At 47.7% G+C, this 27,794-nt stretch overlaps 3 protein-coding genes and 1 long non-coding RNA gene across 4 annotated transcripts; 2 read left to right on the top strand and 2 right to left on the bottom strand.

The window, feature by feature from the left end:
• The first annotated feature begins 3,991 nt into the window (after positions 1-3,991).
• On the top strand, positions 3,992-6,700 carry LOC4343590 (sugar transport protein MST6-like). The gene is made up of 3 exons (XM_015792081.3): positions 3,992-4,261; positions 4,650-4,978; positions 5,306-6,700. The coding sequence occupies exons 1-3, from the start codon at positions 4,129-4,131 to the stop codon at positions 6,434-6,436; spliced, it is 1,593 nt and encodes a 530-aa protein (XP_015647567.1). The 5' UTR covers positions 3,992-4,128; the 3' UTR covers positions 6,437-6,700.
• Positions 6,701-11,489: 4,789 nt separating this feature from the next.
• Positions 11,490-13,345, top strand: LOC4343589 (uncharacterized). Its single transcript, XM_015789653.3, has 2 exons — positions 11,490-12,156; positions 12,768-13,345. Exons 1-2 carry the CDS (start codon positions 11,695-11,697, stop codon positions 13,125-13,127), a joined length of 822 nt encoding a protein of 273 aa, XP_015645139.1. The 5' UTR covers positions 11,490-11,694; the 3' UTR covers positions 13,128-13,345.
• A 5,796-nt stretch (positions 13,346-19,141) lies between these two features.
• LOC136357171 (uncharacterized) lies at positions 19,142-20,242 on the bottom strand. The gene is made up of 2 exons (XR_010742336.1): positions 19,852-20,242; positions 19,142-19,741 (listed from the first exon to the last, which is right to left on the bottom strand). It is a non-coding gene; the product is annotated as an uncharacterized lncRNA (long non-coding RNA).
• A 1,286-nt stretch (positions 20,243-21,528) lies between these two features.
• Positions 21,529-25,857, bottom strand: LOC4343585 (vesicle-associated protein 4-1). Its single transcript, XM_015792490.3, has 7 exons — positions 25,511-25,857; positions 24,141-24,211; positions 23,910-23,991; positions 23,698-23,813; positions 22,196-22,273; positions 21,977-22,096; positions 21,529-21,887 (listed from the first exon to the last, which is right to left on the bottom strand). The coding sequence occupies exons 1-7, from the start codon at positions 25,836-25,838 to the stop codon at positions 21,828-21,830; spliced, it is 855 nt and encodes a 284-aa protein (XP_015647976.1). The 5' UTR covers positions 25,839-25,857; the 3' UTR covers positions 21,529-21,827.
• Between the last annotated feature and the right edge of the window lie 1,937 nt (positions 25,858-27,794).

Genomic DNA, 27,794 nt, shown 5'->3' with positions numbered 1-27,794 from the left:
GTACGAAGCCACTGGCGTCTGGCGCCCATGCTGATGCTATGCTACTCCCCGTCTCCCGCAAGCGGTCGTAGCGGCACAGATAGAGAGCGCGACATGTCCTCCTCACGCCGGCCGCGTCGACGCTGACGCGAGTACGCATCCGCGGGTGCTCCGTCGCGCATGCGTGCGCGCGCAGCGCGCGTTGACCGGCCGGTGTGCATGGCCCGGCCGACCGGCGCCCGCCTCGTCCTGCTCCCTTTGACTCCTGTAGCAAACTACCCCATCAACAGTACAGTGTGTGCGTTTTCTTCGCCCGTCTCGCCGATAGATCGCTATTCCACGGGGTTTTGACATGTTTGACACGGAAATGAGCACCGGCGTGCGGCGTCGTCGACGGGACGACGAGATTTGCGGCGATTAGCGAACAAAAAACTGCTCCCGCGACGGAGCCGCGCGCGGCTGTGTGTACACATGATATCTGAAGCAAACGTAGGTACGACGTGCTACCTGCGTGCGCAGGATTTCCGCGAGAGTTTGCCGAGACAACGACCGTATTTTTTACGGGTGCGGGTTCACCGTATGTACGTATATATCTACACGATGAAAGTGTTGTCATCTTTGATTTTTCTCTTATCCTCTCTTTTTTTTTTTTGCAGCTATGTCCCTCTCGGCCGATTCACGGACACGAGTGTACCTCAACAACCTTGGTGTTGAGTTTGTAACCTACTTCAATTCGATCAATCTTAATAAACTCGGCCGGTGGATTTTCCCTGCGAAATAAAAAAAGGGGAAAAAATCGTTGCTGTTACACAGCGACATGAGGTAAGCTGTCCGATGGGTTTGAGCACCGGCCAAAGCCAACTGGACATGCTGTTTTTGTCCAACAACGACGCGCCATGCGTGCCTATGTGTACATTAACATTTGCGTGCATACGCAAGCGTTAATTCGGCGATGCAAATGAGCATTCAAAACTTGTCGGTCATTAACTGCGTCATCTCATCCCATGACTCGTTGCACTATTTCATCCCTAGTTTTGCAACGTACTACTAACCAAACATACCCGTTCACACGCCTCTCTTCTTTGTTTCTTTTCTAAAAAATAGGGTTCTCTGTCGAACAAAGTATAGTATCAGCTGCTCAAAATCACCATGAGATGGATCGATCAGTTTGTGCCAGCTAGCTGATCGTCCAGATATTAACTGAGATAACAGTCAAACACATGGCAAAACACTTTTTTTCGAACGGCACATGGCAAAACACTTCAACACATTAATGCCTCATCCAGTTCATCAGGTTTTCTTTAGGACACCCGCAATAATTATATATAGACTATCTACAAAAGATCCATGTCAGCATATTTTTCTACATGGAAGAGATTAAATGAAGAGAGAGAGCAAAGCTATCTACTAACTTGGAGATAGTCTATAGAGAAAAACGAGACAATGAATTAGAGAGCTATAGATACCCATATAGACATACTATTGAGGTGGTTTACTATTAATCTAGTCTATTGCTGAGATGTACATGTTTTATAGAGAGCACCTTACTTTACCATTGTGAGTGCCAACCAAGTGTTGACCAACATTATTTGCCCACAGGTCCCCCATTTCTGAAAGAAATTTTGGTGGAGACCGGCTACAAACCGAAGCCTCTGCAGCCCCGCTGCAGATGGTGGACGCGTGGATAGAAAGCAAATCGAACGGCCGACCCTCTTGGCTCCCGGCGGGCATGATCTGGGCGCGCCGCGGCTCCCTCCACTCAATACCCTCCCGGCTCGCTCGGCTCTAGGCGAGCGCGATCTGTTCCCCTCCCCCTTTCTCCTGATTCAACTGCCATCTCTCTCGTCTGCCGCCGGGAAGCGTCGGGCGTGTCCACTACCTGCTCCTCATCCAATCGCTTGAGGGCCGCCGCCGCTTTTCGCCTCCACAGGGGTAATCGCCGGCTCGTCGCCCATCACCGCTGCCTTGATTAATGCAATTGGGCTTGTTGGGCATCGTGTGCATTAGTGCATTACCCAAGCTGTTATGAAACCAAAAGGTAGGAAAGCTTATGCATCAACCTCACTAGTCTTGTGCTACTTTCGGGAAATGACCAATTGGAAGAACTACGCATGGCTGAGAACACAAACTTTGGCACTCGAGAGAACAATTGTAGTATGACGAAGAGAGTTCTTGTTCCTGATTCTCAGGTTTCTGATAAAAGCAGAACCTCTGCAATTCTCAATTTGACAAATCCTGGACAACTGAATTTTGTATGATGGTGGTTCTCTATTTTCTGTTCAAAATACAAAAGAGGGATATGTACATGTACTACCTGAAAGGACTGTAAATGCATCAAAAGAGGATGGTGTATTGTAGTTTGATCATGATGGTAGTCCTTATTTGTAATCTGAAATATTTAATCTATGTAAAATGTTAAGAGTTTGCAAGGATTGTAGTGCAAATGCTATAAGCTGTAATTTGACACCTTCTATTGTTGCTCAAATTGCAAGGAAATTGAGATCCCTTTGTAATATGTACAATGTATTTTTCTATCTAAAATACATATGGCGTGTTAGATGTTCTAAAATATGCATTCTATGGATGTGTTAAAAAAATGTGATTATTTATCTGATTCCGTAGATAAATAAAATATGGAATATTGTGTAATCCGAAATCTTGAATGTCTGAAATCGTATAGTCCAAGCATTATGCATCAATTTGATGTTATCAGATGAATTGTTAAAGACTCCCCAAAACGTTTCGGCACTGGAGACTACTGGTTATACAAAGTTGTATTCAGATTCAGTGCAGTACAATAAAGAAACAAAAACATGGCTCCAAGCCTCCAAGATACTCGTTAGTTTTACAGTTAAGTAGCTTCGTTAGTCCTCTTGAATCATTTCTAGAACACGCTGTTTTGCATTGTAGGATCATCTATTCAGTAATCCACGATCCCAGGTGACTGCGTCCTCTCCACGATTCTCGGTGACTGCTCCTCATCGGCTCCACCATCCCCGGCGACTGCGTTTGCAGGTCTGGGTTCGATGCCTACCAGGGTGGATGCTGCAGCTGCATCATCTGTGGAGGATTAATTCTCCTGCCATGGTAGCTGCAATTGCCGGCGATTTGGCTGCTATCAGATGTAGGAAGACGAACAATCCCGCTCCTTCTCCGATGATCTGACTATCACGGACACACCATCGCCGATTGGTGTAGCGCGCGTCGCTCCCGCTTCTATAGCCACCAAGCCGGGGTTGAGTCGAGCTGACGAAGGCACGCAAGCCGAGCGGAGGATGGGCCGCTACAGATAGCACACGGTTTGGAGCCGAGGAGAGCGCACCATTGGATCATGCACTTGTCCACGCGTCAGATATCTGGAGCAGGGTTGCAGACGAGAAGGTTTGCATCCGGTCTCCACCAAAATTTTTTCCCCCATTTCTGGCCAGATCATCTCCAGGCATGCCGGAGTTAAGAGTACGCACGCAGAAATTCTTGCACCATATCGATCGACCGGCCGGTTGGCATCTGATTCGTGGCCGAGTCAGCTGATAATGATACGATCTACCCCGTTCGTAGCGTGGACTGGACTGGAGCTGTATACACACACTGCTAACACAACAAAGTACTACTAGTACTACTAATTAAGGTCGGTCTAATTAATCACCTTTGCAACTTCCGGATAACGCTGACAGCCATTGCCGGCGTGTCGATCTACTACACCCCCCAAACGGACGGCGATCGCGGTCGTTGCCCATCAACGGAAAAGCAGCGTTCGGTTCACATGAAACGGCCTCTCTTTCCAGGAAGCAGAGGCAGGTGGATCGCGGGTAATCCATAGCCACAATTAATATCGGCAAGCGATTTTCCTCCTAAAAAAATAGTACTAGTACCAGTACTCGGAACAGACTGTAACGTTGAGGTTGTGAGCGGCATATTTTGCGGTCCACCCCTTGGGATTTTGAGCTTTTACAGAATAGTCCGGACCCCTCCCCCGCCTATATATTTCCCGCCGCTCCGCCTCTCCAAACTCACCATCCATTCGCTTCTGTGTCTCTAGATACACTCGTCTCTGATCTCTTCTCGTCAGAGAGGGTTTCTTCTTTGAGCTCGTGATCTCTTCGAGATTTGTAGTAGTACTACGTCGACGGTTAGGTGGTCGTCGCAGCAATGGCCGGCGGCGTGGTGGTGAACAACGGAGGGGGGAAGGACTACCCCGGGAAGCTCACCATGTTCGTCCTCTTCGCCTGCATCGTCGCAGCCACCGGCGGCCTCATCTTCGGATATGACATCGGCATCTCCGGTGAGTTCTTGTCCATGATCTTTTCTTTATGGCTGATCATCAGGAGATAAATAAAAAAATGGTTAATTAACCATGTTGGTGTATGCAAACCGGAGTCATTCTCTTGGCCACCGTGCACCTACCGCCATGTCGGGAGCTTCAATGCATAAACATTTAAGCACCTTGCACGCGTAGAAACAAAACCATGATATTCCCTTCCTCTTTTCTTTTATTCCACTTGCCAGATTCTTGCGAAACCAAGAAGAATCTTTCCATGTCCCCGTCGTTTTTGCAATCTTTATTCCATACTATTATAAACTTCCATAGTTTCATACTACTCGCCAATCTTTACGCAGTAAGAATTTTTAAAACGAAACTTAAAATCATTTTTTGTTTTTGGATGATGCAGGGGGTGTGACGTCGATGAACCCGTTCCTGATCAAGTTCTTCCCGTCGGTGTACCGGAAGGAGCAGGCGGCGGAGAAGAACCAGAGCAACCAGTACTGCAAGTTCGACAGCCCGCTGCTGACCATGTTCACCTCGTCGCTCTACCTCGCCGCGCTCGTCGCCTCCTTCTTCGCGTCCACCGTCACCCGCGTCGCGGGGCGCAAGTGGTCCATGTTCGGCGGCGGCGTCACCTTCCTCGTCGGCGCCGCGCTCAACGGCGCCGCCAAGAACGTGCTCATGCTCATCCTCGGCCGCGTCCTCCTCGGTGTCGGCGTCGGCTTCGCCAACCAGGTACATACACTGCTGCTGCTCTCGTTCACCTGCGTCAATGCATTGCAGTGCTCTTTCTTCTGCTTTGACTTTGCACCCGCAAAATACGACTTGCTGCCGTGTCCATTCGCACGTCAAGATTTTTCTTCTAGTACTTGATTCTTGGAGCATGTTGCTATCGTCAATGAGTGTGCAAAGATTTCTCTAGCTGGAGCCAAAAATCTCAGACCTTACATTTTTTTGCTGAAATTTGTGCCTTATCTTTGACTTCAAATTTACTGTTGGTTTGCTTAAGTTCTTCGGATGTGACAGTTTTTACTGATGATTTTTTGTCGGTGTGATGAACAGTCTGTGCCGCTGTACCTGTCGGAGATGGCGCCGGCGAGGCTGCGCGGGATGCTCAACATCGGGTTCCAGCTGATGATCACCATTGGCATCCTGTGCGCCAACCTGATCAACTACGGGACTGCCAAGATCAAGGGCGGGTGGGGGTGGCGCGTGAGCCTGGCGCTGGCGGCGGTGCCGGCGGCGATCATCGCCGTGGGCGCGCTCTTCCTCCCTGACACGCCCAACTCCCTCATCGACCGCGGCCACACCGACGCCGCCAAGCGCATGCTCCGGCGCGTGCGCGGCACCGACGACATCGAGGAGGAGTACAACGACCTGGTGGCCGCCAGCGAGGAGTCCAAGCTCGTGGCGCACCCGTGGCGGAACATCCTCCAGCGCCGGTACAGGCCGCAGCTGACCATGGCCATCGCCATCCCGCTGTTCCAGCAGCTGACGGGGATCAACGTCATCATGTTCTACGCGCCGGTGCTGTTCAAGACGCTGGGATTCGCCGACGACGCGTCCCTCATGTCCGCCGTGATCACCGGCCTCGTGAACGTCTTCGCCACCTTCGTGTCCATCGTGACCGTCGACCGCCTCGGCCGCCGGAAGCTGTTCCTCCAGGGCGGGACGCAGATGCTGGCGTGCCAGATCGTCGTCGGAAGCCTCATCGGCGCCAAGTTCGGGTTCTCCGGCGTGGCCGACATCCCCAAGGCGTACGCGGCGTTCGTGGTGCTCTTCATCTGCGCCTACGTCGCCGGGTTCGCGTGGTCGTGGGGGCCCCTGGGCTGGCTCGTCCCCAGCGAGATCTTCCCGCTGGAGATCAGGTCGGCGGGGCAGAGCATCAACGTGTCGGTGAACATGCTCTTCACCTTCATCATCGCGCAGGCGTTCCTCCCCATGCTCTGCCGCTTCAAGTTCATCCTCTTCTTCTTCTTCGGCGCGTGGGTGGTGATCATGACGCTGTTCGTCGCCTTCTTCCTGCCGGAGACCAAGAACGTGCCCATCGAGGAGATGGTGCTCGTCTGGAAGTCGCACTGGTACTGGGGCAGGTTCATCCGCGACGAGGACGTGCACGTCGGCGCCGACGTCGAGATGCCCGCCGCCGGCAACCGCAACGGCAAGGTCGACCCGGCCAAGCTCGCCAACTGATGACCTCAGCGCGTCGGTCGCTGACATCGTTCGCAAATAAGCTACCATTAAAAAAAATCTTATATTTCTTTTTTCTCATTTTTCTGTATTATACCCCAATTGTCTTAGTACTAGGACGACGACGAAAAAGCAGTCACTAGTCTCTCTTTCGTTTTCTTTTCATTTTTAAAGTTCCGGTTTAATTTATCTGTGCCGGATACTCTACTTGGGGATTGTTTTGGATCAAGTATGAATATAAATGCAAGTTTCAAGAACGTTGCTCTATGAGTTCGTGCCGGCTGTATTAATTCAAGAACAATGCATTTGATCAATCGATCGAACTCACATTATCATAAGCAAACTTCGTTTTCTTGACGAAGAACAGTAGTATGAACGTCAGTGCCTGTGGACAATCAGCACAAAACACGTCCACGCCACACCGCACAATCACAAAGCGGCATCAAACAGTATTCTGGCTGTGTTTTTTCTCTTCCGCTTCCACCGGCGTTCGTGATGATGAGCAGCGGATCACGTGGAATCCGCGGGTTTTTCCAGCCACATTTCGCGTAATAATCCTTCGTTGCCGCGCGCATCAACGTCGTGGTGTACTGGTGTCGTCGCCGAGGATCGTCGCGCGCGGGCGGCCAGGGTGCCGCGCTCGCACGGCATTTTTCGGCCCGTGCCACGCCAACTTTATAGCCCGTTTACGCATTATCCACTCCATCAGCTGGCGCTGCTGCTATGCATTTGTTTGTGATGCTTTCTTCCAGAACATGTCTGCCAGCTTGTGGTTGCAAAGGCGTACCGGAGATCCACAAAAAGGGAAGGTCGTGTACCCGTGTACCGTGCACGATCTTTGAGTAGATTGTAGAATAGTTTCCCGTAGATTGTAAACGATAATAAAAAGTTCACTACACCTGTCTGATCGTTTTGATTATAAGCTAAACGGCTTATTAATGATTAAAATATAATTTACTAGTAAAACTTTTATAAATATGTTATTAAGCTATTTAAAAGCAAACGATGAAAAATAAACCACGATAAGAAAACTTCAAGATCAACTCAAAATTTAAGTTTTGAAACTAAATTTTCTGTTTATGCTTATAAACTGAAGGTTAAAGTATGAAGCTGGCTGCGACAAACTTCTTAGCTCATTAGAGGGATAAACACTTATTATTAAACAGTGTGCAAGCTGTAGAGTCATTCTTTAACAAAACCTTTCTGTATGTTCTTATCCACTACTGTATAATAGCTCAATAGGGGCAGGCACACATCACAGAAACCGGGAGCAAGAAGAGCGTGTGGGAAGTAACTAAAAGAAGGCAGTAGGCACACTTGAACAGTGCAATTCGTACGAGGAGACTCGTGTGAAGAAGGCCAAAAACCTCCTTTTCCACCAAAAGGGATGCTGCATATCACACTGTCACTACTCGTCTTATCCATGGCTGATTCGACACGATCCGGGCCCCAAAATCTCTCTCACGTGTTCGCATCCGCGAAAAGCAAGACAGATCAAAGAAAAGCCCGGACGATTAAGGCCATGCAACGCAAGCCACCAACCCAAAACATTGTGCATTTGTGCAGTAGCAGCAGCTGGTTGAGTACTATTCTCTACTGTAGCGAGCATTGTGCAATCACGAGAAGGAAAAGGGCTCGATCGATCCGGATGGATTAGCGCAAATTAATTGCGCGCGGCTGCGAATGCGTGACGCCAATCCAAAGCAAAAGGAAGAAAGAAAGAAAGAAAGAAGAGACAGGTGGTGGGTTGTTGTGGGTGTGATCCGGATTAATTTGTGGATAAACCTCGTGTTTTTTCTCTCCGGCCGACGTGTAAAGTGAAGTTCCCGTAATTAATTAATGCCGCGCCCGCCGGAGATTTGGATTTGGGTTTAGATTTTGTAGGCTGCGAGTGCTTTGACTTGGAGAATTTTGACCCACAGGTTTTGGATTTGGTTACACGTGACAGGCCCCGATTCGGAGCGACCGACCACGCATTCCGTCGCACGGTACGTTTCAACATCGATCGATCACGGCTGCGTTATCCACAAATCCACACACCAAATCTATGTTTTTTTTCTATACAATACGATGAATTACGTCAGGAAAAGAAAATGGAAAGATACGATGAAACCTCTCGATCAGTCGGGCGCCTTAGCTTTGTCCTTTCGGTGTATGCATGCATGCTTGGCCCGTTGGCCTGAAGGCTGAAGCTTGAGCTTCCCTGCAGCGTAGGATAACTACAGTGTTCGAAATATGGATCACCAACCTCTACGGTGAACTACTGTAAGTTTAAAAACGATCAAGGAGGTCATGTGAATCAGCGTGAAACGCCTAATTAATCCGTCGATTTTTCTCGGTGGATTATCGAAACGGAAACTCAATAATGAACCCACAGTTTACCGCTTTTCCAGCAGCAGGCAGAACGACGAAAATATACGATGTGGGCTGCATGCGGATTAATCTGGTGCGATAATCACGAGGATCTGACGACGACGTCGAGATCGGGGGAACACGTACGTGTACGCGGAGGAAATGGCCGGCGTACTTCGAAGGATGCTGCCGTGTGCGCGGTGACTCAGACGGCTGGAGCTGTATAAGCTGGCATGCACGATTGCACGGCGCGAGTGGAGCCACGCGCGGCGGTGGCGGTTGGGCGTTGCCGCCGCCGACGCGGGTCAATCGGGTAGTTGGGTTTTGACCGGGAGTGGCCGATCGGGTCGGCGTCGTCCACGCACGCAGAACAGCGGAACACAAATCGGTGGCACGCGGGCCCTCAAAGTCGCACGCTGCTCCCCTCCACGGCCCATGGGAGTAGCGGATTCGTATGAAACTTCCGTATTGTTCGCCCAGGCCCGCGCAGCTCTCGGCTACCCGAGAACACATGGGCCGACACAATAGCTGAACGGGTTGTCTATGGGAGGAAGTCCATGTTTACTCGCTTAAATATATTCAAATCTAATTTATATCCCTTAACCGTAAAACCAGATATAACATGACTCCAACTATCAAAACCGGTGAAAAATAACTCTCTCAATGGTTTTAAGGGTGGTTTTTTAATGATGTGGCTCGTTGAACTAGTCTAACAGTCTGACTCAGTATATGAACCTCACATGTCATCCTCTTTCCTCTCTCCTTTTCCTCTTCCCCCTTCCTGGTCGACACCTCTCGTCTTCTTCTCCACAGCAGCGGCGCGCGGGACGATGACACAGAGCAACGGTGGCACGTACAGGATGATGAGGGGGAGCGGCTGGCGGCAAGCACTCACTGCGTGAGCAAGATCCTTGCCAAAGCGAGCGGCGCTGACCACTCGAGGAGGAGAAGGCGCGGAGAGCTCAGTGCTGGTGAGTATGAGGCGAGAGAGATGATGGCACTTGGATTGGGAGGCGAGAAGGAGGTGCAGGTGGACGACGCGGGTGGAGAAGATCTAGTTGCAATGCCGCCCCGCAGGCACAAGCATCGCCACCGTGCATAGGGCCAGTGGGGCGGAGTGGGGAGGGGAGTGGTCAAGAACCGCCAAGCGGAGGAACTCCTAGTTGCCATGAACGTACGGATTGGAGGTGTGGTTGAAGAGCCGCAAAGTGGCCGGCGAGTCCTCTTGACGCCAGTGAAGAGAGGGAGCTCAAGGAGAGGCCGACGTCAAAGGACCAAGCACAACGAGCTCCCCTGCACCAACCTGCTCTCCACTCCACTCCTATCATTCCGCTTCTCCACTCCTCCTCCGCCGTCACCTCCTCCCTACAATTGCCTCTTGCTCATATGCTCTCCCTAGTCACCCCCACCTCTTCCACTCCCTCGCCGTCTACACGCTCCTACACCTGGCTGTCCTCAACGTGTCAAAGAACACGCTCGCCAGCACACTCCCACCCAGCCTCGCTACCTAGATCCCCACCTCCATCTGCACGACCCTGCGTCCATATTGGGTTGCCTCTGACAGGCACCTCCCTCGAGCCCCTCCGTCGAGCGGCCATCTGTTGCCACTCGCCGCTGCCCTCTCCTTCACCTCCTGCCTCAACGCCGCCTGTCGCCGATGCCTTGTTGTGTAGGGAAGAAATAATGGATAAGAGAAGGAGAGGGAGGGGATGATGACATGTGAGGCCCACTTTACTTTATTTTATTTTATTTTATTGATGATTAGGCTGCCAGGAGTCATGATGCACAGTTTTAACAGTTGGAGGATACATTATACCCGGTTTTGTAGTTGAGGGATACGAATTATATTTGACCAATATTGAGGGAGACACAGTGGACTTTTCCATGTCTGTGGGCAGGAACCGGATTGCAAACCTACGTGCGGGCTGGATACCGTGAGGCCCATACCGTGCATCGTGTTATAGCGGCCGAGAACGGCCCAGTATGGCATACCGGACCAGGCAGCATATCTCGTTACACTCGGCCGGCCTTTCGGCCCAGTTGCCAGGCTCACGGACGTGTCTGCAGGTAGGCACCGACAGAGATACAGTAGGATATTCAGATAGCACGTCTCTGTACTGTCAGCTGCACGGCCGCAGTCGCCACCGCTCGCAAATGTGATCGGCTGATCGCCCACGAAATCCAAGCTTGATGCGACACTGATCGATCGCCTGAGCAGTCAGGAGGACTATCGATCGATATATCACAGGAACCACACAGCATCGTTTGGATTAATCACCGAACCGATCGACCAGTCCCCGAGCGACACCGTTCTCAACGAACCGAAAATTCTCCCGGGCGTCTCCACTTCGTGCTGGCAGAATACACCGTACCAAATGATCAACGGATTCCAGTTTGCAGCAGGCAAGCAAAAGGGCAAGCAGAAGTGCGCCCTTTACCCAATTGCATTATGCGATTATTCTTTTGCCAAAGAAGAAGAAGCCAACATGATCTAGCATCGTGCGGTGCATTATTAGAGCAACGCGCGTCGTCGGCCACCGATCGCACTGGAGGACAGCTAAAACAAAAGAAGAACTATAATGCAAAGTCAAGAACAAACGAAGTAGATAAATCTGTAGCTAGGTTAGCACACACATGGCCTGAGGCCGGAGAGAGGCGTGGCGAAGGTAGATTAGATGTGCGAGTAGAGGAGAGGTTGCGTGCTGTCCCAGGCTGGTATCCTGTTGCCGTCTCCACCGCCACGTTCCTCCTCACCTTTCACCCACCCACCACCACACCACAGCTACTTACCTTGCCCGCCACACACTACACCAGCTTAGCTAGCTAGCTCGCTCGCTACCTCCTCCTTGGTTCATTCCCTTCACGGCTAAGTTCCCAGATAGCCAGCAGCGATCGTAGTGTGTCGCAACATGGCGCCGCGGCTGTTGTCGTGTTTTGGCAGGGGCAGCGCGACGGCGTCGGCGCCGGATCAGCCGGAGGAGGCGGCGGCGGCGGCCGCGCCGGGGCCGGTGCTGCTGGAGCTGTTCTGCTCGCAGGGGTGCGGGGCGTCGCCGGAGGCGGACGCGGTGGCGGCGCGGATGGTGCACGAGGACCAGCAGCGGGCGGCGGCGGGCGAGGGAGGCGGCGGGGAGCGCGGCGTGGTGGTGCTGGGCTTCCACGTCGACTACTGGGACTACCGCGGGTGGAAGGACCCGTTCGCGTCCAGCGCGTGGACGGTGCGGCAGAAGGCGTACGTGGAGGCGCTCCGGCTCGACACGCTGTTCACGCCGCAGGCCGTCGTGCAGGGCCGCGCCCACTGCGTCGGCACCGAGCAGGACGCCCTCGCCCAGGCCGTCCGCGACGCGCCCCGCTACCCCGCCCCCGCCATGAAGGTACGCACCATCAAGCCATAACTAGCCGATTGCATCATGCATGCGCGCCGCTGTTGACGCGCCAAGAACGCCGCCGAGATATTGCACCGTTGCATTGCACGATCGATGCCATGGATCAATGCAAATGCGGCGTGCTATTTGTCGTCGTCCAAGACTCCAAGGTAAAGCGCCTACAGGTGAACAGCATGTCGTGGTGCTGCAACTCTGGCTGTTGGATGGCCCAGTGTTTAATTGGTTCGACAAAAAGGAGGTCAAAAGTTGGCCGTACAACTGCGTGCATGTGATAGATGCATCATTGGATCTGATCTGTTCTGGAATCTGGCCGATCGATCCAGGATGATTCCGATCGATGTTAACGGCACTTCCATTTAACTGTGGAGTAGATCTCATCGGTACTAATTCAGATCAGCATTGATTTATTTTTTTTATCTCGCATGTGCAACCCACAGCTTACTTGATTAGGATTGTCCAGATGGAATGTCACGGTCAGATTAACGTATCCTGCACGAGTTAAAATAGAAGTAATTAAAATCTTTGGATAAGCAGCAAGCAATTAAGCTCATCTTTGTGATCTGATCTGCATCTTGCACCGATAATGGCACTGTGTGCAGGTGACGTTCCAGCGGCCGAACCCGAGCACGCTGCAGGCGTCGTTCACGGGGACGCTGCGGAGCCGGATGGAGGGCGGCGGGAGCGTGTTGGTGGCGCTGTACGAGAGCGGGCTGGTGACGGACTGCGGGCGCGGCGAGAACAAGGGGAAGTCGCTGCTCAACGACCACGTGGTGCGGCGGCTGGAGAAGGTGGCCGCCGTGCGCGACGGCGCGTCGGCGAAGAAGTCCGTGTCCGGGTCCGTGCAGTTCCCGCTCTGGGACGGCTTCCGCGCCTCCCGCTGCGGCCTCGTCCTCTTCGTCCAGAACGCCGCGCTGCAGGTGCTCGGCGTCCAGCACTTCGACCTGCCCGACAACGTGTGACTACTCGCGGTCGGTCGGTCGAGGCTTGCGCCTGCGTGTGTAGACGTGTGCCGTGTAATGTACTACTAGTAAATATTCTTTGTAGAGTACACGTTTGATTATTGATCGACGCGTTTGTATTGTTGTTGATTTGTTGGGGGTACGAGACTAGACGAGAGTGGGGAGATGGGTAATTGGAGACATTATTAATTCAGACATTGCAGCAGCCTTGCAGATGAGATCAACGCTTTTGTATGCCGTATTTGTTCGTGAGTTTGTGTACTCTTCTGCCCTTTGATCCTTTTTTAGGGCTGTTAATCTGTTATCTGTTACAGTATTAATGCTTCTGCGCTAACCGTTACACGTGTGCCTGGTGTGGCCGGCAAGAGGGCGTGGGTTATGGCCTTGTGGGCCGAAGCGGATATAAAGATTATGTGTGCCCGGTAATAGAATGTGGGCCGTGACTAAAAAGTATTTGGCGCAAAATTGAGCAACAGCAGCCGATGGAATAAGTCCACTATGACTTCCTCAATTATAGGTCCAACAATCAAATTCTTATCCTGAACCGTAATACTGGATATCTCTAACCTCCCCCCCCAACTATAAAAACAATTGACTCCAAACAAAATGGTTTTTTAGTGGCGTCCACGTGGCAGCCCAGGAAAATTAAAAATAGATATGGACCTGCATGTAAGTGAGAAGGAAAAAAAATGATGTGGGGCTCACGTGTCAGCCCCCACTCTTATTCTCCCCTCTCTCCTCCTTTCTTTCACACCTGAGGCGGCGAGCGCAACACCCCTTCGACGGGCAGTGCAAGCCCGCTCGCTGCCCTCCCCTAGGAGGCGAGTGGTGGCGATGGAGGAAGCCAAAGAGGCAATCGCTGCCACTTGGGTCACATCGTCTATCACCAAAGTACGCTGCCTTGTGGCATGAAGGAGAGGCATCACATCACAGCAGCGCGAGGTGACCAATCCAACGGTGCACTCCCAGCCCGTGTCGCTGTAGGCAAGCGGTGGCAATAGGCAGCCACCAATTGTGTTGCACTCCCCAACCCCGAACGATGCGGCGGTGTCAGAGGGGAAGCTGCCGATGGTACCGTGCTCCTGAACCCTGCTCAACCTGTCAAGCGCTGCAGCGACAGCGGTGTACAAGCAACTCTCATTGTCGCTGGGGCAACCGGCAATCCGCAAGTGCATCTCCCTTCATTATACCCCTAGATCCCCTCAGTGGCGGTGGCGGCATCCTCCGTCCACCACATGTGGCTGCTTTCGCGCCACCGCTTTACCTCGAGCCTCGAGGCCATGCCGCTTCTATACATCAGGTCCGCGGTCTGCCCTACCACCATGCCAAACACCTTATCGGGGTTGCCCAGCTCCTTGCTCTGCCTTGGGCCATGCTACCATTGTCTGGTTAGAACCACTATACGCGTGTGAGGGAAAGGAGAGGAAGAAAAAAAAGGGAGAAGAATAAAGAGAAGCTGACATATGGGCCTCACATGCTGACTTGTTAGGTTGGACCAGGTCAACGAACTACGTTAGTGAAAACCGCTGAGGGAGTCAAATTGCGCTGGTTTTAATAGTTGGGGAAATCGGTTCAGGGATATGAATCAGATTGGACATATATTTGTGGGAGTCAAAACAAACTTATTCCACAGCTGGATGCTAAAGACAGATTTTGTTCAGCGCTGTAAAGATGGGCTCCTTCTCTGCACAAGCGGAGAGCCGAATTACCTCAGCCAATTGATCCCCTGCGGCCCTGACTGAACCCACACAGCTCAAACGTACGTACAGGACTGTGTGGGTCAGCGTGCTCAAATGATCTGGGCCTCGTCGACCTTTGCCCACAACGTGGGAGTACCAGCCGGCCGAATAGCCAATGATGACCCCCCTCTCCCCAACCGGAGAAAAAAACGTCGGGCGGGGCGGGACCCGTTGTCTCTGCCTCTGCCTGCGCCACCCGTCTTCGCCGGCGACCGCGATGGCCCGGCGCCACGTGAAGCCACGTGAACCGGGGCCAATCAACAGAGCGGCCGACGCGGGGGCCTTCCGGAGTTTGGACGAAGCGATTAACTTCTCTTTGGATCGACTCGTCGACAGTTCGACACCCCCCGTCCCGCTCCGGCCTCGCGTGCCATCGTGTATTCGTGTCGTCGGCTCCGGCTCCGGCGAGGTGGCTCCAAATTAACCAGCAAAGCGCGGAAAAGGATGGCAAGTTGAAAGGCGCCCCGCGACCCTGTGCGACTAGGTCAGGCCGGAGCCGGACCGCCTGAATTTCTGGAGTTCCGGAGATCGAATCTGATCTTGTACACCTACGGAAAGCTGCCGCAGGCTGCAAGAAATTGTGCAGCCTTTGCTCGAGCTCCGTTTTGTTCGTGTCATCGTGCAGTTTCGGGGAAGCGCTCTGGTTTTGGAGCATCCTGCTGGTTTCATGGTTTGCCAACAACTTGCAAGTTGTAAATCCAGTCAAAAAGAAATAAAGAGAACTTGCAAGTTGCAAGGCATGCCGCATGCAATTTCTTGTGCACGGGAGCATGAACACAAGTGATCATTGGATTCATTGCCTCACGGTCGAGTGCCGCACAGCCCAATGCCTATTTTGCATGCTTTTCGTAACAATCAAGAAAAAATATCAAGAAAAATAACTTGTGTTTGGATAATTGGATCATCCACTGAATAATTTTATCCATCATCCATGTAGCCTACTACATGGAGGTACATGGAGTAGTCTAGTGTAGTTTCCCAGATGATGAAATACTTTTTTTTTTCCTTTTCAATTGATTCCATGAAATATGTACAGGAATCACCATGACCGTGGCTGTACAATACAGCCACCAGCCTCAATCCCCACAATTTCCAGCCGTTAATTCCAAGTTTTCATCAACCAAAGCCCCCACATCTCAAAGCGCCTTCATGCTAGCTAACAACCCTACCCGGCTGCCCCCATGGGGCCCATCCCAGCCCGGCCCGGCCCGTTCAGCCGAGGCCCAAAGCCCGTTCGACCCGGCCCCCGCAATTGCCACTAGCTGGGCCCCCAGCAGCTGAGGTACATGGCCTTGCGGAGCGACTCGTCGGCGCCGGCCTGCCTCCGGCCGTCGGCGTCGGCGGCCGCCCGCGCGGCGGCGAGCGCGGCCGCCTGGGGCGCGAGCCCGGCCACCCGCTCCCGCGCCGCCGGCGCCCTCTCCCGCTGCGCCCGCACCGCGGCCACCGTGGCCGCCACCCACACCCGGCTCAGCTGCGCCATCTCTAATCACTATATCACTCACTCCCCCTCTTCTTCGCCTCTCCTCCGGCGCGGTGCTGCTTGCTACCGATGATGGGTTTCGGAGATGGGAGAATGGGGGAGGCGGGGCGGTATTTGTAGCGGGGAAGCGAAGGGGAGGTCGTTTCGGCCATTGCGGCTGATGGTTTTTGTGAGGCGGTTTTGCACTTTCGCTTTTTCGCTTTCTCCCCCACCTCCTCCTCTCAGCTGGGACCTGTACACATGTTTTCTCCCGCCATCTCGCCCTCCTTCTCGCGAGACGACGACGACGCAGAAACGGATCAGTTTATACTAGTAGTAGTACAGTTTAGCCAACTTTGACATCGAATTCTCGTGCCGATATTATCGTGGGAGGAGGAGAAAATGCGGCTACTGTGCTACAGCCTACAGGTGGCAGGGCTTATCCTGAGAAGGGGGGCAGTGGTGAGTCATCGCTTTCCGACGAGGGGCAGTTTGGGCACATCACGTCCACAGCCTCGTCGTCTTTCGGATTCCGTTACATCCACACTCCTTTGTCCACTTCTCCCCTGCTCTTTATTTTACGGTGTTCAAGAGGGGCAATTGTTGTTTGATGGCTGACACGGCATGGACGAGGTAATTTGTCCTGTTTCCTGACATGGCACCAATTATTGGTGTTGGGATCTGTGGGTTGGTTTAGTTTGTGGACTAAATAGCCTTTACTAATTTTTATCAATGCCAAATTTTGACAAGTTTTGACATGTCTAATTTTGGTAAGGTAAAGTTGTGTTTGGATTGAAGTCAAAATAGCCTAAGTTCACTATTGAAATGACATATTTTCTTAGGCATACTAAAATTTAGCTTCAAACCAAATACACACTAAACACTATTGAAAATACCAAATATTGGTAAGTCTAATTTAGGCTTTAAACCAAACTAGTCATGTATTTCACGGATTGTTTACTCTAGTTTGTTTGTGTCACTTTGAACCCCTGTTATATCACATTTTGGTTGCTCAGAGCAAGTTTAATAGTATAGCCACTACTAACTCCAATTCATCTATAACTAATTTAATAGCCAATTCATACAATAATTGCTTACTATACTATTAGTATATGGTCCCACCTGTTATACACACGTTGCGTCTTGGAGTCCGTGCTGCAGCTAGCTGTAGATCTATAGCCCGCTGCTTTTCTCTCTATTCTTTTATCTCATTAAAATATATTTGTAGCTGGCTAATAGTCTGCTATTGTACCTGCTCTTATAAGAAACTAAGGCGGGGTTTAGTTCTCAACTTTTTCTTCAAACTTCCAACTTTTTCATCACATCAAAACTTTCCTACACACACAAACTTCTAACTTTTCCATCACATCGTTCCAATTTCAATCAAACTTTTAATTTTAACGTGAACTAAACACACCCTAAATATACTGTTGTTATTGTCACCATGCTAAAGTTTGGTATTAGTTCAAAAAGTTTCCTCCCAAACTCAAAAAACATAAAAAAAAAGACTGTAACAAACACATCAATAATATTGAAATATGGTTAAGGGCTTTTCTGAAACACATGATTTTATTTTAGAAATACGGGATCAGAAAAAAAATTAGGAATGAGATGTCACATGTAAGAAAATCCTACAAGAATGCAAAATACATGAATTTGCAATGATGAGTTTGGATAACTCATGGGAAATTAGAGAGAAGAAGCATTGGACTTGTCAAAGAAAAAAAAAATCAAAATAGGGTTGGAGCGCGTGCGTAAAATCCCTTGGAATTGCTTATGGATTGCAATTCATAGGAATTTTCATATTTTCAATCCTATGTCCCAATCAACTTAGTTAGAAAATTTTTCTTTAGGATTTCAATCCTATGAAATCCCTATGAAAAATACTCCATTAATTCCAAAAGAGCCCTATGCCAAATGTGCCGAAATTTGGCTTAACAAATTTTAGGAAGTTGATTTGGGCAACAAATTAAACAAGCCCTCGGTTCCTATTTTGCTGAGCATTTTACTTCCTATATCAATATATGGAGAAACAAGTGTTATGCATAGTGTCTCCATGTTGAAAGGCAAATTAAAGCAAGGCATTTATTCTCCACTTAGCAACTCCTTTTCTTTTCTGCCCTAAGCACCTAAAGTGTATAAGTAGGTACTCTATAGAATAAACGTATGTCCTTGTAAAAGCCTTTCTGTCCTGATCTCCCTCTCTTGTCCACCTGAAAACCAACTTATACCATCCTGATAAGTACCTATAACTCTCTTCTTTTTTCTTTGGTGGCCCACTGTTGGCCACATCATTCTTTGCTAATGGACTATTGTTCCTGTAAGACCCATTTACCCATGGCTTAGCATGCATGTTCCTGTGAGTAATAAAATGCATTGAGATTCGTGTTCATTCTAATATTCTTATATCTTTATTTTTTTTTCTTATGTTTCAAACAACACGTCTATAAAATTCATGTATGTTCCAATATTTTGTTATACACACGCAATCCTACAGTTTCCTATGTTTTTTTTTAAAAAATTTTATCCTACATTTCAAAGAGACGCCCTCAAAGTTTACACCACTTGCAAATGGTATCTTGGCGACTTTTTCATCCGCGACGAATATCTGTAAGTGTGTGGTGCCGTCAAACTGAACTTTTATCGAGCCTGTGCCTTTCGAACCATCTAGAATTCTGAATTTTCACTCAAAGTGCACGCGTGAGCTCACGCTTGGATTGGATTACTTATCGTTGACAAGAACTAGTTCAATGCTAAATGCTAAGTACTACTACTTATCTATCTGTTCAGCACTGTCCATTCAGGTAGGATCTTGATTTAATTTAGACGCCAAAGCAAAGCTTCAGAGTCCAAGCAAGGCAACTGCTTGCATGATCTTTTTGTTCAAGTCAAAAGGAAGCACAAACCAGAGAAGTTCACAGCCCTCTCAGAATGCACTTGGAAGTTGAAACTAGCTATACATATATGTACATGCGTTCTTAGCTAATGTACATAGATTTTTCTGCCATGTTCCATCGATCTCTGAAGCTTGATCTCTTGAGCTTTCCACGAGCACGCATGTTATGGCCAAGAACTCGAACCGGATCGAGTCAGCTCTGCTCGATGATGATGATGCTTTTGATCAGACCATGCAAATGTCTGACACGGTTAATTACTTAAGTCGCTTAGCTTGGACCCCAGCAGCTGAGGTACATGACCATCCTAAGCGACTCCTCGGCGGCGGCCGCGGCCGCCGTCGCCGCCGACGAGGAGGGCCGGACGGCGAGCACCGAGGCGCCCCGCTTCGCCGCCGACGAGCACGGCTTTGCCACTTGCTCCTTGAGCTCAATGGCGGCGCCCAGCGTCACCGCCATGTACGCCTTGTTCACCAATACAAACCTCATCGTTTCTTGTTCTTGTTGTTAACCTCACGATCACTGAAGAAGCTACTATGTAATTAAGAACTTGTAGCTTGAGAGCTCAGAGAGTACTTGGCAATTGCTGTGAACTTGTGATGTGTAGATGGAGAAGTTATCAGTGAACTTACCTGTGCATGTTTATATATACAGTTGGTGTTCATGGGCCAACTTGGCACAGTGGCCAATGGTTTCTTGAGGCAGATGGGGAAAACAGGTGGCTGGCTAGACCATAGGTTCCTCCAAACCAGGAGCTCAGGGAGGTGAGAGTCCATGGTATAGCTCGAGGCCAATCTGGTTTGGATGTGGACTTCATCTTCATGGCTTGTCCTCTCTGCATTTCTGCAAGACTGCAACATCATCCAATTGATTGTGCCTGTGCCTGTCAATTCTCAATTGCATCACCGTTTTTAAGTCCCTGCAACTTTCAGCAAAAACTTTGGTTGGAGTAGTACCCCTCCTCCCTTGGCCCATATATTGCTTCACATTTACTGCAGTGTTTAATAGGAGGTTGGTGATTAGGGCTCTTTCATCTCTCTCTTTGATTTCCTGAAAATCATCATGGTCTGGAATTCTGGATAAGTTCTAACTTCCTGAACTCTAACCATGCTGATCTGGGACGTTTATCCAGTGCAATTTACACATGTGCAGCAACCTAGCTGAAACATTTTTTTTTGCTGCAAACTGCTTACCTGCATGTGCTACTGTTCCAGTGACAAATTAGCAGGACAGATACAGTAACCTTCAATAACATCAGCAGCGCCTGTCTCGCATATAATTGTGGACGTTCTGAACGCATATACTACAGATTACTAGTTAATTAAGTAGGACTAGTCGTTGGATCACCAATAAAATAAAGTGACAAGAGGTTGCAGTTAACCGCGTAGATCATCAGATCCAATGCAAAGTATTATACTATGGGTGTAGAGATCTTGAGAATCTCATCTTGGAGCGTCATCTTTGTAGCTTTCTGATCAGGCACTGCGTTTTGCTTCGCAAGTGGAGGTCGCCTTCAGGGAAATCGGTAAGGTTTAAGTGGTTTTTATAATGCGTTATTATAGAATTAACGATGGTGTTTGACATGATGAGGTGATTAAAGAAGTCGCAGAGTAGAAGTTGGTGCCATCTGTGAGTTGATAAGGACGTTGGGTAATTGTTTATTAGATCAGTTATCTTTTGACAGTGACTTGTTTACATTGGATAATTCTTTTATTCAGACTAAATTTGTCATTCAGTCACTCCAATGAGAAGCCGGTTGCTTTGTTTAGGGTAACAGAAGTGCTAACTGGACCGCTTAAGATCTTTACCTCGTGATAGTATTTCGTGGAAAATAGAATTTAGTAATATAAATAAATTGATTTACTTCGACTTGCAACCTTCGAGATGCGTAGACGCACAAGAAAACCTTTGCAAACGTCAGAATCAGGGTTCACAATTTCATTTGAATTTAGTAACCTAAATATTGGAGCTCCCTAAACCGCTCGGTCTTGTATCGAAATTCATTTGAAGTTCATCCAATGTTTGCGAAATTTGTAAACCTTAAAATAAAACAGGATCGGAAAAAAAAAACTTGACATTAAGGGAGATGCATCCTAAAGGCATGGCATTTGAGGTCAAGAAAAGGCCCCGAAAGCTGGATTCAGTTGCCCAAAAGCAGAATTGCAAAACTTGTCACAATGGTAATAAGACTATATAAGATGAATAGCTAATTATTTTTAGCTATTGACTAAATTACATGGGGGCATGGAAAGGCACTATAAAATGAACACAGATCACTGACAAACCAATACAAAACAGGTAGAAGCTGATGATAGAATGTGCCTTCCCCAACAATACAGAGGAAGGTGTGCTTGTGAACTTTATTGTTTTGACAAGCAGATTTTAGCACTAACACAAAAAATAGAACATATGTGCTATTAGTTACACATCAAGCACTGAAAATACGGGAGTTAGATTGTTCTTTGGCGACTGATTCTGCAAGCACACACTAGACTACCACACACTAGACTACCAACCACAAAATCTAGCAGTTTACAAGAATGCCACAGCACATTTCTGAAGCCATATTATAGGCATAGCTTCGGTAGAAGCAGAAGAAAGGCACAATTTACACTGAGTCAACCACTTCAACCTGTTGTTGTGCAAGATATCTTTCCCTTCGTTCTTTCTGTGATTAACACATGAAGGATTTTTCAGCAACGAGAAAACGAACAAATCATCGAAAGAGCCAGAGCCACATGACTTGAAGAGACATACCCATTCATCGATGACAAGCCCTTCGCCAACAATCTTTGGGCCATTCTCTTCAGGAGGTTTCTTTCTTGCCTCAAGTGCAGCCTCAGCCTCAGCCAACTGATTATTTAGCTTTTCCAGTTGCTTTGAAAGAAAATAAGATCATGAATGAGATATTATTGAACTTTCTATTCCGCTGAAAAAGTTATGCGTGCATATATAAATAGTTTTCTATTTGCTTACTGGGCCTGGATTTTCAACATTCAAAAAAACAACCCTCAGGATCTTCTCAACTACGGCTTGATCTCTCTGCTCATCAAACTGCAATAAACAAAATAAGTCATGCTTTGGTACATCAAATATAAATAGATGACTGATATCAGGAAGGAAGGTATACTAATATGCTAAAAACAAATGGAGTGGTGAAACATAAAAGTTCAGTGGGTTTCCTCAACCATATGGCATATGCATCACATTCAAACCATACCTTGGACAAGGACTGCTAGCATAAAAACTGTGTCCATCCAAGATCCAAACCAAAGCCACGGGATGCAGATCAGGATAAATGCACTAAAAATTGAAAGTAGTACATACGACCATGCATAGTTGCAGTAAAGATGGGCACCCTAACTCGTTGCTTTAGGGGAAAAAAACGTATACCAACTCTACTGAATCTCCCGGACCATCCTTCATATGTTATAGCATAAATATGACATGTGAAACATTGCAAAACAATAGAGACTAAGGATTTAATGTTAGAGTTGGACAGCACAATTACACAATTATAGTGAAGGAATCCAGTATTCCAGTTAACATCCTGGCATCCTTCTCCGCATGGGATTTATAGGTAGTAGGCTTGAACCTGGTTCATGTGTCCGTACAAGAGGCTTCATCACATGAGAAGGCAATTTTGTTCTGCTTTGGCATGACATTTTTTATTTATGATTGTTGCTTTCTATGGCTTATTACTTCTTTGTGACTTTATCTTATAGCTTGCTTTAAAGAGATGTACTCAATAACGAATTTTATTTAGGGAAGTTTCTGACATCTTTGCATTTTTTCTGTTGTAATATATACAAAAGGTCCTCACAAGAGCTATTAAATTTGACCTGGAATTCCACTTCTAGTTCAATGATCCCTTAAGGTTAGCTTGGATGTTAAATTCACTAATCATGAAGTCACAACCTATTGGTCAATTTGTTTTGTTCTGCCTCAGTGCCACCACAGAGGCATCAGGGAGCATGGGTTGTGCCCACTTCTAATACGACGTAATCTGAATTAATACACCTTGATCACAATCTTAACAACAATCCTTAGCACATTAAAGAGTCCATAATTACCGAACTTATTACCCAATTAAGCAGGCTAAGTGGCTAGCTTGGTCATTCTACCCCAGGTGTAATCTGGACACTGTTGAGAACTTGAGATCCACCAAGTGACTTCCCCACCTACACGCAGGCCATCACCTGCGGCTACAGTCCTGTCAGTCCCAGTCCTCACACCTCACCTCCAAGGTCTCTCCTATTTCTCTAGTTTTGCTACCTGTGGATCAAACACCGCTAAATGGGAATATAACATCACTGAAAATAGATAACATATGCAAGATTTTGCGGTAAGTCTAATTTCATCCTCTTAAAAGTATTTATATCTTTGGATCAATGCTGCCAATTAGAAAAATGCTTTCTGCATGACTTACTAGATAGAATGGACCAAAGTAAAAGTTTATAAGAAAAACAATAACTGACCATTTCTGGTGCGTAATCCATGGGTCCTTTGACCTTCAAGCTCAAAATCTTGAATTTAACCTTGCACTTCTGTAGAACATTCTCATTGTTCTCTGGGTGCTCGACAAACTTGAAAACTGTCAATCAAATGGAAACAGAAATAAGCACCAAACATAAAGCAAATCAGGAAGCCTTACTATTGTTCATGTAAAGAAGGTGATCAGATGTATTACCAGTTGCTATGATGGTCTCCCCAGGGGCAAGTATGGCTCCAGGAGGACGCATGAAGCAGCTCTTGGGTGCAGTTGTTTGGAACTAAAGATAAAATATCAGTTAACAGTCAGGTGCTTTCATTACCAATATAGTAGCTAGCATTAAACACTGCTGAAATCAAGCTGCAGATTTCAACCCAACTGCTGTAGAGTTAAAACTGTGGGAAGCATTACAAATGCAATCATACAAACCTTAAATGCTACATGAGACTTGCTTGTGTTCTTTATCCTGATTGCGCTCCTCACCTGTTGTCCTGGTTGATCTACAAGGAAAGTAGCAAACTTCTATTAGCAGGACAAACAATAAGGAAAGCAATTAATAAGCAAAACTGAAGTCCCCTTCTTTTTCTTTTTTATCTCTCCTGCTGCTGCTCATGGTAATAGGGAACTCTCTATTTAACGGGTAGGTGTTATCACACATAATAACATAAGGTTCGTCAAACTCCCTGCACCTCACCACAGAGCACACATATAGCAAATCGACAATATCCAGGGTCAAACCTACCCACTCCTTTGGCTATTCATTATCTGTCTTTCTGATCTGGTAACAGTAAAAACACAAAAACACCAAAGAAAGCATTTAGACCCCATCCCCCACCCCTAACACATATGCAAACAAAACAAAGAGGAACTTTTGGCTAAACGACCATCTTTGGATGTTTGCAAATTTATTAACCACCTTCTTAAAATGACAGATTTGCAAAGATATCGTAGTTTTCCATAACAGCCTTACACACATAGTAGCAAATCACGGAATGACAACACCACAGTACCAAATAGAACAAACAAATATTGTAGCTTGCAATGCTCTCAGGAAATAGTAGCAAATTGGTACAGTAAGTATATTTTGTTTCTTTCGGAGAAAGTAAGCATGCTTGTTTCTCAGTTTGATCATTAGTTCACTAAAGACTTGAGAATTGAACCCTGAACAGTCAACCAAAGCAAAATGGTGCATGAAGCTGACCCTGATCTCATGCATAGGAGTTTAACCTACTAAGTATCACATAACAGAAAACAATCGCCATACCTGACATACAGCCGCTGCTTACAGTCTTTCACCCATATAGGCTAGTGCAGTAAAATTGCACACAAACTAGCCTATCAGAATTCTACCTCAACTGCACAAGCATCATGGTATCTCTACCCAAGATCTCAGCTCCGGCACATTTCAGTCAGAGATTCTACTCAAGGAATTTCACACAGGTCTAGATCCAACTCCGAGATCGAGGGTATTGTACCTCCTGAGATAAGATCAAGAAACCCAGATGGGAAACGGAGCCGATAATGGCTACTGTTTCCTCTAGCCAACCGAAACGGAGCCCTAATGAGTACATTTTCTACTAAATTTAAGTAACCCCCATTAATCACTCCGTAAGATCGCGACTTCCTCCCACACACACACACATAAATTCCCACTCCTAAACAGCGGAGATCGAGCATAACAAGCCAAGATTAACAAACCCAGGCAAAGATCGCGGCTCCCCACTCTCCTCACGACCGCATCCCACAATTAAACCAAGAAGCACTCGAACCCAAGCCCCGAATTCCCCGCGCGCACTCACATGGGAAGTAGAGCTTGTTGGGCGGATCGAGCCGGAGGCGGCGGCGGGCCGGCAGCAGCGACTTGGCCACCGACGAGATCGACCCGGCCGGCGCGCCGTCCCCTGCCACGGCACCACCACCACCGCCCTCGTGGCCGTACCGCCCGGCGGAGTGGTGGTGGATCCCGGCCGACGACGAGGACGACGACGGCGGCGGCGGCGCCGACGCCGTCGCCGGCGCGCCGCCGGGCTGCCAGAAGGGCATGCGGCAGAGGTTCCAGAGCTTCCCCCCGCCGGAGTCGCCGCCACCGCCGGCCGCCGCGTACCTGTCCTCCCCGGAGATCGCCATGGGAGGAGGAGGAGGGAGTGGTGTGGTGGGGGGGGGGGGGGGGTGTTTATAAAGCGATGGTTCTTTCACCTCAGCTTTAGCAAACAGTAGTACATTCTGATATCACATCTTTTATCTCTTTCACTCGGTTGACTTTTTCATTTTTTTTTTTGCTGGCTTTTGTGCTGCTGCTGCTGCCTGCTGGTATAGTGAAACTAATCATGAAGCCCTCATGGGCTTGCAGTTCTACGTAGTTTTAGGGTGTGTTTAGTTCACGCTAAAATTAGAAGTTTGATTGAAATTGGAATGATTTGACGAAAAAGTTAGAAGTTTATATGTGTATGAAAATTTTGATGTGATGAAAAAGTTGAAAGTTTGAAGAAAAAGTTGGGAACTAAACAAGGGCTTACTATACTCTATTTGGGCTGTGTTTAGAAGATGTTGGGAGCTAATTTCTCGCGCACACAAAACGAAACGACTCATTAGCACGTGATTAATTAAGCATTAGATTTTTTAAAAAGGATTAATATGATTTTAAGCAACTTTCTATAGAGAAAATTTTATAAAATATACACCGTTTAGTAGTTTGATAAACATGCATGCGGAAAACGAGTGAGCTGAGTTGGTAACTACAGCTGCTGAACTCACCCTTGGGGTAGTAGGTGACAACAGTGCAGATTGTGGAGGTATTTCAGTATTCGTTTGGAGAACATGTAAAATATTGTTGTGTCATATATTAAGTAATGTAATATAAGATAAAGAAAACAACGGTATTTCTTGAGAAATATTTTGTTGTTAGTGTATAAATCTTTGACAGGGGTGACAAAATATGAAAGTCTTCCGAATTGGCATATGTGATATGCACAAGTAACTTAGACGGGCTAGAAGACCTATTTTTTCTCTATGGTGAATTGGCTTTCTTGCTCTTTACGAATGTGGGGCGCAGTTAAAGTTAAATAATAATATGAAAGCATTTATTAAATTGAAACCAGTTGATGACATATGGGCTCTTGAGAACTTTTTAAATTTTTGAACATTTTTATTTTTTTTTAATTTTAAAAATAAACTATTATAAGACTTATTTATAGATTATAGAATCTGAACCTTTTGCCCACATGAGCTCGCCTGACAAGGTAAAACAACACTAACACACCATACATAGCGGGTGTGACAGTTTTGTCCTGCCACACGCCCACACCAACAAGGATATCGTAGCTAAATAATGCTGCCACGCCAGCTAGACCAAATAAAGTTGCCACGACAGTCCGGCTAGAGTGCTCAAAAAGTTCAGATATTGAAAATAAGTTTTCGATCCTTTTGCTAAGTTTGGAACCGAGGCTTGTTTATTTAATTAGTATAGAAATGTTAGGCTTAATTCCAGGAGTATGCACAAGAGGCCTGGGTGTTCCGGGTGGACATCGGCATAACCCCAATCCCGAAACATCTAGGCCTCGCTTTGCAACGGGCTAGACAAACTATTGGCCATTTTATGGGTCCATGCAACCGTGAGTAAGTTGGAAGCAAGGATTAAGTAAAAACATGTGATTCAACGGATTTTTTTTAACCAAGCCGCTCGCTCTCTCTTTTTGGGGTTTTTTTTTTGGGAGGGGCACACTATAGTCTGCGCGCATGACGCGGGGAAGAATGACAAATGGACGATTGAGCGTTTAAATCATAGAGATGTACGAAAACATGAAAATGCATTTTTAGTATTTCTTTAACAAAACTAGCAAATACAGTGCCTGTGCATGGCAAACAAAAATATATTATAAGATCCAAAATAAAATAATAATCGTCCCAAAGAAAAAAGAAGCCTTGTTTAAAATCCTATGCACGATGAATTATATCCATTGCATATGCACATCTCCATAGAATGGAATTATTTAAAAACGCGTTGCAGGCACCACTACATATCTATCAATATAAAGCCATTAAAGATTCTCTAAAGCTAAAGTTGGACATAGATCACGTTCTACT

The sequence above is a fragment of the Oryza sativa genome, chromosome 7 (genome assembly GCF_034140825.1).
Source record: "Oryza sativa Japonica Group chromosome 7, ASM3414082v1".
NCBI lineage: Eukaryota > Viridiplantae > Streptophyta > Magnoliopsida > Poales > Poaceae > Oryza > Oryza sativa.
Note: the sequence above shows the minus strand (reverse complement) of the source record. Positions and strands in the feature narration are given on the sequence as shown.